Source organism: Panthera leo, chromosome B2 (genome assembly GCF_018350215.1).
Source record: "Panthera leo isolate Ple1 chromosome B2, P.leo_Ple1_pat1.1, whole genome shotgun sequence".
Taxonomy (NCBI): domain Eukaryota; kingdom Metazoa; phylum Chordata; class Mammalia; order Carnivora; family Felidae; genus Panthera; species Panthera leo.
Genome location: NC_056683.1, coordinates 54,524,249 through 54,536,804, shown reverse-complemented (window position 1 = coordinate 54,536,804; position 12,556 = coordinate 54,524,249). Strand labels below are relative to the sequence as shown.

General features: G+C 38.2%; 1 protein-coding gene across 4 annotated transcripts in view; it reads right to left on the bottom strand.

Moving 5' to 3' along the window:
* Window positions 1-12,556, bottom strand: part of PRIM2 (DNA primase subunit 2) — a 343,826-nt gene that overhangs the window by 73,205 nt on the left and 258,065 nt on the right. For all 4 annotated transcript variants that reach the window (XM_042939107.1, XM_042939108.1, XM_042939109.1 and 1 more), the window contains one exon: window positions 5,686-5,812. In XM_042939107.1, the coding sequence (XP_042795041.1) occupies window positions 5,686-5,812 (127 nt within the window). The remainder of the gene's footprint in view (window positions 1-5,685; window positions 5,813-12,556) is intronic.

Here is a 12,556-nt window from a genome sequence, read left to right as displayed (position 1 = left end):
TCGCTAGGAAGAGGAAACAGTTTTAATTATGCTACTTGCTAACAAGTAGAGATAACCACAAGGTAGCTATAAAACAGTTTATCTAGAAACTTTATACAATCTCACATTTTATTCTTATTTTTAAAAATTACATTAAAAGACTATGAGAAGATAATGTAATAAACAAAAGGAAAAATGTACAATCTCCAAAAAATATAAAAATCTCACATCATTTTCAGATGTAAATTTTATGTCTATTTCCCACAAAGTAAAATCCATACAAATTTAACAGGAACCACAGATGGGAATGAGACGGACAAATGAGAAAGTGTTTCACAGAAAAATAACTTTTGTAGATACACGTCATCTCTGTATTATTTCATGAGATGAGTAACGCAATAATAATGATGAACTACTAAAGTATTTGCATAAATAAGAACACAGAAGAAATGAAATGTAAAAACTGTATTATAAGGACAAAATCTAGAAAATTTCATATATTTTAATAAGAAACAGCAATATAAATGAAAATACTTATTTTAAAATTTAATTTTGGAAGGCAGATTACTTTTTTTTTTTTTAAGTATACAGATGATGGATCTATAAGTTAATTAGAAACAATTATGCATTTTTAACGAAAGCAATGGGAAATGGGTTATAGCAAAAACAGGAAAGGGCCTAGATGCCAAACAAACACGTTTACCAAAAATCTTAACTATAAAAAACATCCACTAACCCTATGGACTCCTACAAATAATGAAAATTCACAAAATTCATAGTTTATACTTCATTCAGATTAAAACTGTAAACCTGTAGTACAAGGAAACATACTGAGCAGCTGTGTAACATGTGGCTAAGAGTCTGGAGCTGTAACACCTAGGTCTGAATCTCAGTTTCCCGCTTAGCAGGTGGGAGACCACAGGCAAATTCTTATCTTGTCGCTGACTGAGCTTCACTTTCTGTCCAGTGAAGGAAATAATCACTCACAGAACTCTTGTTGAAAACACAATATAAACTTTTTATATGCTCCTGGCATATAGTAAACACTCAACATGTATACGCTGTCGTTATTATTCTCAATAATAAAAATAAATAAAAATCTGATAATGAAATTGCAAAAGATACAAATAAGAAAGAAATGAGGCTGCACAAGGAATTCTTGGGTAAGCCCAGAATTATTAAAGGGCACAAAAAAAGGAGATTAATTGAATTATCCAAATTACATTTGAAATAATGACTGTATCTGTATGGAAAAAGTTATAAAGGGCAAAGCCAAGAAGAAAATGAAGATTGCCAAGGTACTAAAGGTCACAAAAAAGTGTTATTAAGCTATGCTGACAATAAGCAAAAAACAGAAAAAAACGATTACTACTTAGAGAAGCTGGTGTTATTTTAACAGATAACAGAAAATAAAGCTCAGTAACTCCTGTTTATTTTTTTTCTTCTTCCACGTCAAAGAAAATTATCTTCCAAACTGGACAGGGTTGAACCAGGTAACCAAAAATGAAGTGAATGCACACCCAGTTAAGTATCTGACAAAGCTTTCCAACATCCATTTGCAGAAGAGACGGATAAACTTAGTCTGGAATGTAGTTATGTATAGATTCATAACAGTGCTGGTTAACGAAATGATATCAACACAAGGGACTAAACAGTTTTATGAACAACGTAAAACTAAAAGGACAGGGACATCTCATTTCTAGTCTGGCCTGTGAAGAGCTTATACACTGCTCCATCCTAACCAGGAAAAAGTTGAACTGAAAAATCAACAACTCTGCTTAGACTCATCAAAGAAATGAGATCACAGGGCACACCACTGTCCCCTAAAATTGGAGAGAGTGGCAGATACAGAAAATCACAACATACCAGAGCAGAAATCTCTGCAGGAACCAGTGCTGGGGTAGGAAAAACCTTACCTATAACTGAGAAATTTTTGAAGTCTGGACAAGTCTGAGCATCAAAAACTCCAAGGAGACGCAGTCATAGGGAGGCCCCATACTTCGTAAGCCTAACTTCCAGGAGCTCTACCAAGTGCTCACGGTGGATAATAGAGAGAAATTCTCTCAAGCTTCTGGCATGGGGAGGGGAAAAGTAACCATTTTAATACTATAGAGCAATCTACTCTTAATAAGGCCTGCCCTCAGAACAAACTGTTTTACTGGAGCCTAAACTTCTGGGGTTTTATCAGAGGCTAACCTATCAGGGGTAGGGAAATACCCAACTCCAGCCTCCTCTAGGCATCCTGTCCCACCTAAGGGAGAAAAACTGAGTCACTGTTGAAGTTAATAGCCGAGGGCCACAGACTCACTAAAAGACTAAGCAGAGGACTACAGAACACCAATCTCTCCACCTCCCTGCTTACCACCATATTACTAAAGGTCTATTTATTGGAATTCTTTTCATCCAGAATGTCATGTCTACTTTTTAACAAAAAAGTACAAGACTTATCAAAAGGCAAACAATACAGCTTTGAAGAGACTGAACAAACATCAGAACTAGAGTCAGATATGGCAGGGATAGTGGAATTATCAGACGGAGAATTTAAAATAACTATGGTTAATGCTAAGAGCACTAATGGAAAAAGTAGACAATGTGCAAAAACAGATAATGGAGGCAGAGAGATGGAAATCCTAAGAAAGAATCAAAAAGAAATGCTAGAGAACTAAACACTCTAATGGAAATGAACAACGTCTTTTATGGGCTTATTATAGACACGGCTGAGGGAGGAATCTCGAAGTTTGAGGTTATGCCAATTGAAACTTCCAAAACTGAAAAACAAAGACAAAACGACTAAAGAAAGACAATAAGAACAGAATATGTAACACCTGTGGGGCATTATGAAGGGTAGTAATGAGAATACCAGAAGAAAGGAAGGAATAGAAGCAATATTTGAGGCAATGGAGAATATTCCCCAAATAAATGTCAGACACCAAACTACAGATATAAGAAGTCCAAAAAACACCAAACAGTATTAATGCCCCCCAAAATATAGCTTAGATATATCACATTCATATTTGAGAAAATAAAAAATAAAGAAAAAATCTTGAAAGAAGCTGGGGGGGGGGGGGACACCTTACCTACAGAGAAGCAAATATAACAATTATATCTAATTTATCCTCAGAAACCATGCAAGCAAAAGACTGAAGTGAAATATTTATTTATTTACTTATTTATTTTTTGGACTGAAATATGTAAAGAAAGCATTTAGAGGGGGGAAAAAAACCTCTACACATCTAGAATTCTGTACCCTGTGAAATTATCCTTCAAAAGACAAGAAGAAATACTTTCTTGGACAAAAAAAAACTGACATGATTTGTTACCGGTAGACCAGCAAGGCAAGAAATGTTAAAAAAGCTCTTCAAAGAGAAGGAAACTGATAAAGGCCAGAACTTGGGTCTACCTAAAGAAAAGAACATCAGAGAGTAAGTAGAGGTAATATAAAAACTTCAGAGTGGGAAAATATATCGAGGATATTACATAATGATAAAGCAGTGCATACACCAGGAAGACATAACAATCCTTAATGTGTATCCATCTAGCAATAGATCATCAAAATACAAGAGGCAAAACTGGTAGAACTGCAAGGTGAAATTGATGTATCCCCTATTACAGACTCCAATACTTCTCCATGAGAAATGGACTGATTCTGGGGCGCCTAGGTGGCTCAGTCGGTTTAGAGTCCGACTTTGGCTCAGGTCATGGTCTCCTGGTTTGTGAGTTTGAGCCCCAGGTTGGGCTCTGTGCTGACAGCTCAGAGACTGGAGCCTGCTTCGGATTCTGTGTCTCCCTCTCTCTCTGCCCCTCCCCTGCTTGTGCTCTGTCTCTCAAAAATAAATAAACATTAAAAAAAAAAAAAAAAAAAAAAAAAAGGAAATGGACAGATCCAGCGGGCAGTAAATCAGCAACAATAATCAGAATTCAAAAGCACCATCAATTAATATAATTGATATCTATAAAATGCTATATCCAATAATAGCAGATTACACATTCTTCTCAGTTCACAAGTAACAAACCACTCTAGTGAAGGATGCTGCTGATAGTGGCAGGTTGTGCAAGTGTGCGGCAGAGAGTATGCGAGAACTCTTTGTATTTTCTGCTCAATTTTGCTGTGAACCTAAGTGCTCTAAAAAAATTAAGTTTACTCATTAAAACAAGGACAGATCAATGTTTCTAATAAATAATACGAACTTACTGAGTGTCTGCTAAGTAGATTATTTTTTAACTGATAGAGTTTAAATTAAAAATAAAATAAAACAAACAATGGACTGGAATAAGATTCAGTTTAACAGGAATAAGCAATATAAAATCCTGCATTTGAGCTAATAAAAATCAACTACATAAGTGGGAGTTCTAGGATCTGGTAAGTGATAAAAGAATCCCTGGGAGTTTTACTAGGCCAAACTAAATGGCCTAAGAAAAGTAATATATTTTCTCAATAGAAGTATGTGGTCAATCAAAGTGTAGAAGACATAAGCAATTATTCAGGGCACGTGCAAATAAATCTGATTTTATAAGTCTGAGGGTGGAGCCTGATAATATGCATTTCTAAAAGGTACCTTAAAGTAACTGACACAAGTGATGAGAACCACTCACTGTGAATACCAGTACCGGCCAACTTTTATCTATTAAATATGAAAGTAAAGGCATTTTTTTAATGCTCTGGACATGTCAAGCATCTTCCTCAAAATTCTGTTTGTGATTATTTGGATCTTGATCCATAACAGCCTATAAATGCATAATCTTTTAATAAAGAATTACATTCAAGATGCTGAAACAATAATTAACAAACATCCTTCTACACATTAAAAAAAATGCCAAGGGCGCATGGGTGGCTCAGCTCATTGAGCGTTTTACTCTTGATTTCAGCTCAGGTCATGATCTCACAAGTCATGGGATCAAGCACACATTAGGCTCTGCGCTGACAGCACAGACCTTGCTTAGGATTCTGTTTCTCCCTCTGTCTCTGCCCCTCCCCTGCTCATGTGCATGCTCTCTTTGTCTCTCAAAATAAATAAGTAAACGTTAAAAAAAAAAAAGTGCTAAAAGAAAAAAAGTTCTGACACATACTGCAGTAAGCTTTAGTTATCTAAAGTATTTACTAATGTGGATTATTAAAATCATTCTCTGACATACCAGACAAATGAGGAACTTTTCAAGGTATGTGCAGAGAACTATTGTAGAAAAAAATTGTTGAACTAAGAAGTCTACAAAAAATAGTTTAGCCTTTTTTTTTTTTCAACCTACAGTAACTCAGGTGAATTGACAGATGTTTGATACCATGACCCGCTAAATTCCTCACTCAATCTCATTCATTAATGATACTAAAACACACCTTTCCTCAGTAGTCTTTTGAAAATTAATGAATCAACTATTCTATAATTCAAGGTACTCAATTTCAAAAACCTTTGAAGAACCTGTATTAGTCTCCTAATCATGAGAGAAACAGAAAATAGCAGGTGAAGGGGGACACTGAGACTAAAGAGCCTGGTCCAGCACAATCTTTAGCATAGCTGAATAAACTCTCTTGCTGACCTAGTTCAGTAATACGACAGATCTCTAGAACAGTGCAGGAGCACAGTGGTGACTGACACAAGCTACAAGGGATATGGTGATACAAAAAGCCATCAATCACACTGCTTTACTGTTTCCTATAGAGCTAGTGGGGTTTCTACACTTCACAGAAATGTATCCAGTGGAAGCACTTACCATGATAATCCCCTTGGCCTGGTGGATTGGTTAGAATAATCTTCATGCAACTGAAAGGTGTATAGTCAGTTCTCTTGCCTTCCTTTCCAAAGCTATGACGGATATTGTAAGAGTAGCCTTTATCAAACTGGAGGAAAAAGAAGAGGCAAAGTAAGTCAATATCATCTAGTGGTGTCAGCAGTGATAGACAGCTATAATTAGAGTACAAAATGGTATTTTCTAAAATAAATTCAGCATTCATAGGTAGATGTACATATCCTATACATCATTCGAGCCCTTCATGTACAAATACATTTTTTTAAAAGTGCAAAACTTACAGGAAACAAATTATTCAGGTAAAGACAGCAAATGTTTACATGTATATATGTTTAACAATGAGGATAATCCTTTCCTGAGAGTAATCAAATCACCCATTTCTTGGTTTGATTCCAGAGCTTATAATGAATGTATATCAGTTCAGTCTCAACCCCCTTATCTTAGTACTCCCCGAATTCCTATATCCTACCTATGCTACTTCTGAAATGCATAACACAATTAATCCCTTCTTCTGTATTCTCACTACAGGAGAGAAGCAATGTGTAAAAGAGAAGCAAAGCAAGAAGAAATGCAAGCAAATGCTTGATTAATGAACTACTGCAATTGCCTCCCACCTGGAATTCCTGACTCCATGTTTACAAAGCAAGCTAACAGTATAAAAAGGAGTTTGAAGTAGGTGGGAAAGAAAGAAAACAGGAACTAACATTGATTGAAAAGCTCAGAATAGTAGGACTTAGCTAATACTTCAAGGAAAGTAAGAAAGAACTAGATTAAGAGAGTAATATACTGTATTATTTTGGAGGGTGAGATTTTTAAATTTCAAATTACAACCTGAAATACATAGATCTCAAGTCTACTGCTTTATTGGTTTTGACAAATCACTGTACCTATGTAATCCATACTCCTATCAAGAGACAGAACGTTTCCATCACCCAGAGTTCTCTGGTGCCCCTTCCCAGTCAACATTCTTCCCTCCCCTCCATACGTACGAGAAACTACCGATGTGATTTTCATCACCATAGTTTTAACTATTCTACAACTTTATATAAATGGAATCACACAGTATAAAGTGTTTTATAACTCACTTGTTTCATGACTTTATATGTTTTGAGATTTATGCCATTCATTACACATACTGTCAACAAGCCCTTTTACTCAACTATAGACCCCAACAGTTAAAACCAAAAAAAGACAAGATTGCTAATTCATGCTCTAACTAAAACCTGCTGCACTTATTTCTTATCACGCTTCCTTGAGGCATTGATAAAGATGTTTTGGCAATGACTGGAATGTTCCAACCACCCAGACAGAAAGGCCTTGATAACAAAGAATGCCTAGAAGACCATACCCCACCTGTCCCATTTTGTGCCCATGATCCTGTGCTGAACACATACCAACGCCCAACCACGATCACATGTTCTCTGCATGCTTTCTTGCCCGTACCTCCCTGAATGTCTATAAAACTCTAGGCATCCATCTTGCCAGGAAAGAGGTTGGATATTAAGACTTAAGCCTGCCACCACCCTGGCTGCTGGCACCCAAAATAAATTTCTCCCTCTTTTCTAAACCTTCATCTATTGGGTTATTAGCTTCTCTCACGATGAGTTTATCCAAGTTTGTTCAGCAACAGTGTAGGCAAACCCAGCCAGGAACTATGCTTTCGATTTGTCCATCCCTCTCAGTATTCCCCAGGATGGGGCAGTTGGCCATGGCAGCATGCCGGGGCTTACCCATTCACTTCCTGAGTTAGCAGCTGCGATAGACTGATTGGTAACACTATCAGCAGTTTGTTCCTTTTATTGCTAAGTAGTGTTTTATTGTACGAATATACCAGATAGTTTATCTAGTTCTCTGGTGATGGACACCTGGGCCATTTTTCTAGTTTGGGGCTATTACCAATAAAGCCACCATGAACATTTTTGTAGATGACTTTTGTGGGCCTATGTTTTCATTTCTCTCAAATGCTGCCAGAATTGCTGCCAATAGTTTTCCAAGGTGACCGACCATACTATTTTATAGCCTACCAACAATGCATGAGAGTTCCACACTGTCCCCAAAGTTTGGTGCTGACTCAATTTTGTTCATTTTAGCCAGTCTAAAGGGTAGGTAGTGATATCTCACTTTGCATTTCCCTGATGAGTAATTCTTGTGAGCACTTTTTCATATCCTTTCTTTTCATATGCCTTACTTTGGGTTTTTTGTCTGTTTCTTTGAATCTTTACCTTTATTCAAACATGTTCATGTTTGCAATATTGACTTCCTGCATCACTGACCATATATAGATACATATATGTATATGTGCATATGCAGATATATTTTTTCCCAAGATTTTATTTAAATTCAAGTTACTTAACATATAGTGTAGTACTGGTTGCAGGAGCAGAATTTAGTGATTCATCACTTAACATATAACACCCAGTGCTCATCTCAACAAGTGTCCTCCTTAATACTCATCCCATTTAGCCTATCCTGCTGCTCACCCCCCTCCATCTACCCTCAATTTTTTCTCCACAGTTAAGAGTCTGTTTTGGTTTGGTTCCCTCTTATCATATAGTATTTGTCTTACTCTGACTGAGTTATTTTGCTTCGCATAATACCCTCTAGCTCCATCCACATCATTGCAAATAGCAAGATTTCATTCTCTGGGTTTTTGGTGGTTTTTTTGTTTTTGTTATTTATTTTTGAAATAAGAGCATGAGCAGGGCAGGGACAGAAGGAGACAGGATCTGAAGCAGGCTCTGCACTGTCAGCACAGAGCGCGATTCAGGGCTCGAACTCATGAACTGCAGGATCATGCATGACCTGAGCCCAAGTTGGACACTTAACCAACTGAGCCACCCAGGTGCCCATGATGGCTGAGTAATATTCCATTGTATGTATGTATATGTATGTGTGTGGGTGTGTGTATACACGCACGCACGCGCACACACACACACCCCAACTCTTCTTTATCCATTCATCATGCCTTATTTTGTGAAGTGTCTGTTCAAATCTTTCTCCCATTTAAAAAAACAGATTGTCTTCTTGTAGGAATTCTTGATAAGCTCTGGATATAGCCCTGGTGTCAGATATAGGTGTTAGAAATACTTTCTTACAATCTGTGGCTTGTCTATATATTTTCTTAACGTTGTTGTCTTCTGGTAAGTAAATGTGTTTATTTTTCATGAACCCTAAGTTATCAATTTTTTTTTATGGTAATGCTCCCTGTGTCCTCAGTTAGCTTACAAAGATATTCTCCCATGCTGTCCTTTAGAAGCCATGATGTTTAATTTCTAAAGTCAGGTCCTTTTCATCTCAACTTTTGTGTGTAAGGTAAAGTACAAGTCCAGGTTGTTTTCTACCCCTCTAGGGGAGGAAGGATCTTCATGGCTGGTTCATGGTTCATGGCTGGGGCTCATTAATCAAACTGATCAAAGACATTCACAAGAAAAAAAACCCATTTAATTACATATGTACATAAAGTGTGCTGATGGCAGTCTTAACAAAGAAACAGGACTCAAGGAGGTAGCCAGATGATTGAGGCTTATATACCATTTTAGGCTAACCCAAGAAAAAGGGATTCTTGGCGGGAGAGGCAAGTTCTGAGAAGGTGAGCGGAGGAAATATACGGCAAATAAAGGTTGTACTGTTTTGCAGATGAGTCTCTTGGGTGATAAGAGTTGTCTGGAGTAGCTCTCTTCCCCATACAGAGACATCTTAACAAATGTAAATTTCCTTTAAAAGGGGAAATTTATATTTTATTTTTAGGCAGTTAGGAGGAGGTAAAAAGTTCTGGCATCTGCTGGTTTTCAGTTGCCTTTAGCTCAAAATAATTCTTATGTCAAAGTGACATATTTTGGGGTGGCATATTCTAGTACCCTTCAATACTATTTGCTGAAAATATTTTTCTTTCCTTACTAAATTTCTTTGAATTGAAAGAGACTCATAAATACAAAGAAAAAACTAGTGGATGCCAGAGGGAAGGGAAGTGATGGTATAGGTGAAATAAATTAAGGAGATTAAGAGGTACAAACTTCCACTTATAAAATAAGTCATGGGGGAGGGGTGGCACCTGAGTGCCTCAGTTGGTTAAGTGTCCAGCTTTTGATTTAGGCTCAGGTCATAATATCAGAGTTTATGGGATGGAACCCCATGTCAAGCTCTGTGCAGCCTGCTTGGGACTCTCATTCTCTCTGGCTCGCTCCCTCTTTTTCTCTCTCTCCCCCTCCCTCAAATAAAAATTTACAAATAAATAAGCAAGTTACGAGGATAGAAAGTACAGCATAGGGAATACAGTCAATAATATTGTAATAACATTGTAAGGTGAAGACTACCCTTACTATGGTGAGCGTTTTGTAATGTATAGAATTGTTGAATTCTACAAAGGAGAATTGTATGTTCTTCAGAAAACTTTGGGTCAGCTATTCTATGCAAGTAATGGTGTTAGAAATAAGCCCATTGACCCAATCGAAGGAGGGACCAGGAAACATGGAGCACAGTGAAATAAGGCTTTAATCAATATTCTTCCAAGAGCAGGTGTCTGTTGGACAGGCACACTCAGGGCGGTTACAGCAGACAACTTACCTCCGAGCATTCAAGTCCCTCCCCTGATTCCTCACTGGCTGAGCAGTACATAGGTTACAGCCTTACCTTGAAGTCGCCTATGCCCAGGTAAGGCAAAAGGTAGTCTGACTGGAACAAATGTACATTCCCTGAGATTACGAGAGACTTTGAGTCCCTCCTCCCTTTGTTCTTTGGTTCATGCTCATTGCAAAGCCCCCCAAAATAAGCCCATGAAACGGAGAGGGGAAGAACCTGGAAGTGAAGTATCTAAGGGTTTGGGGTTCCATTGAGGGGGGAGCCCCACATATTTCCAATAGGTTGTAAACCTATTGTTAATTAGACAGCACAGCTTTCATTAGGTATTTTTGAAAATGAAACATCTCCCTTCTCACAATGGCAAGATACTCTCTAAAGGAAGAAAAGCTAAAACTAGTATCTTTCACCTCCCTTTTCTTTCCAACTTATTTACTGCCTCCATGTATGTACGTATGTCTAAAATTTGGACCTTATAATTAAGTTTTCAGCCCATTCATGTATTATCACACAAACTGTCTTCTCTAGTTTTCAGACTAGCAAACTCTTGCAATATTGTACAGAAGGTACACTGATTGCGAGATGTTTTCGTTACCAAATGATCTATCACAGCTGCTAACTCAGGAAATAAATGGGTAACCCCTGGTGTCCCACAGCAGCCAAATGCTCCATCCCAGGGAATCTCCAGGGGGCTAGGCAAATCAAAAGCATAGCTGCTTGGCTCTGTTTGCTAATACCGTAGCCGAACAAACTCCAGAAAAACTTGTTGCAAGAGAAGCCAATAACTGGAGACTTGGGTTTGGAAAAGAGAAAGGGAGAGATTTATTTTGGATGCCGGCAGCTGGGGGAGGTGGCAAGCTCAAGCTTTAACAACCAACCTCTCCACTGATAAGAAGGAGACCTAGTGTTTTCTAAAGGGAGGGTCAGGAAGGTATAGGCAAAAGAGCAGAAAGAGAGAGCACATGACCACAGGTGGGGGTGGTATGTGTTCAGTATGGGATCACAGGCAGGGAAGGGGACAAGTAAGGTGTGGTCTTCTAGGCATTCTGCTCCTGTTTCTGGTCTGGTACTTAGAATGTTCCAACACTGCCAACGCCTCAAGAAAATGCAGTAAGAAATAACTGTTGGGGTCTATAGTTGAGCAAGAAGGCTTGCTGACATTTTCTTAGAGAACACTTTCTAGGTATCCACCTCTACAAGTCAAAGAAATATTTTTTTAAACTTTTTTAATGTTTATTTATTATTGAGAGACAGAGAGAGAGAGACAGAGCATGAGCATGGGAGGGGAAGGGGCAGAGACAGGAGGAGACACAGAATCCGAAACAGGCTCCAGGCTTTTAGCTGTCAGCACAGAGCCTGACGCGGTGCTCAAACTCACAAACTACGAGATCATGACCTGAGCCGAAGTCGGACGCCCAACCGACTGAGCCACCCAGGCGCCCCTCCCTTTTTTTTTTTTTAAAGTTTTATTTATTTATTTTGAGAGACAGAAAGAGAAGGTGTGTGAACATGAGCAGGCAAGGGGCACAGAAAGAGGGAGACAGACAATTCTGTCCAGTGATGGGAAATGCCAAAAATCAACACCGGTCTTTTGGCGGTAAGTGGCAGTTTTCAACCTTCCAAATTAGTCCTGACATGCAAGCCATGGCACTGGCAACACACCAATTTCTGTCAAAAACAACAGTAAATTATTTTCAGGGGCACTATGTTACCAATGGAACACAAGAAAAATTATACAATAGGTACTTCTTTATCCTGCTCCTACCCTGTCTCTTTCAAAGTCTCTCTCAAAGTTGGGTTTCCCTTTTTTTAAATGTTTATTTATTTATTTTGAGAGAGTGTGCACTTGCATGCATGAGCAGAAAAAGGATAAACAGAGAGCGAGAGAGAGAGAGAATCCCAAGCAGGCTTCACATTGTCAGCACGGAGCCCTATGTGTGGCTTGAACTCTCTGTGAGATTATGACCTGAGCGAAAATCAAGAGTCAGACACTTAACCAACTGAGCTAACCAGGCACCCCATCTAGTGACCTTATCTTATTATGTTTTAAAAAGTGTTTACACCAGAATCTACTCAGAAGCTATGAGTATATATATTCAGAGGCCATGGCATAAACATTCAATTGCCTAGAAGAACAATGTGTGGTTTCCCTGGAAGAATGTCTTTCCTACCAAGAAAAGCCCCAAGCCCAATTATTATTCCCATTGGCAGAGCAACAACTGCCATTCATTATGGTCAAGCTCAGCTTGCACAATGAAGT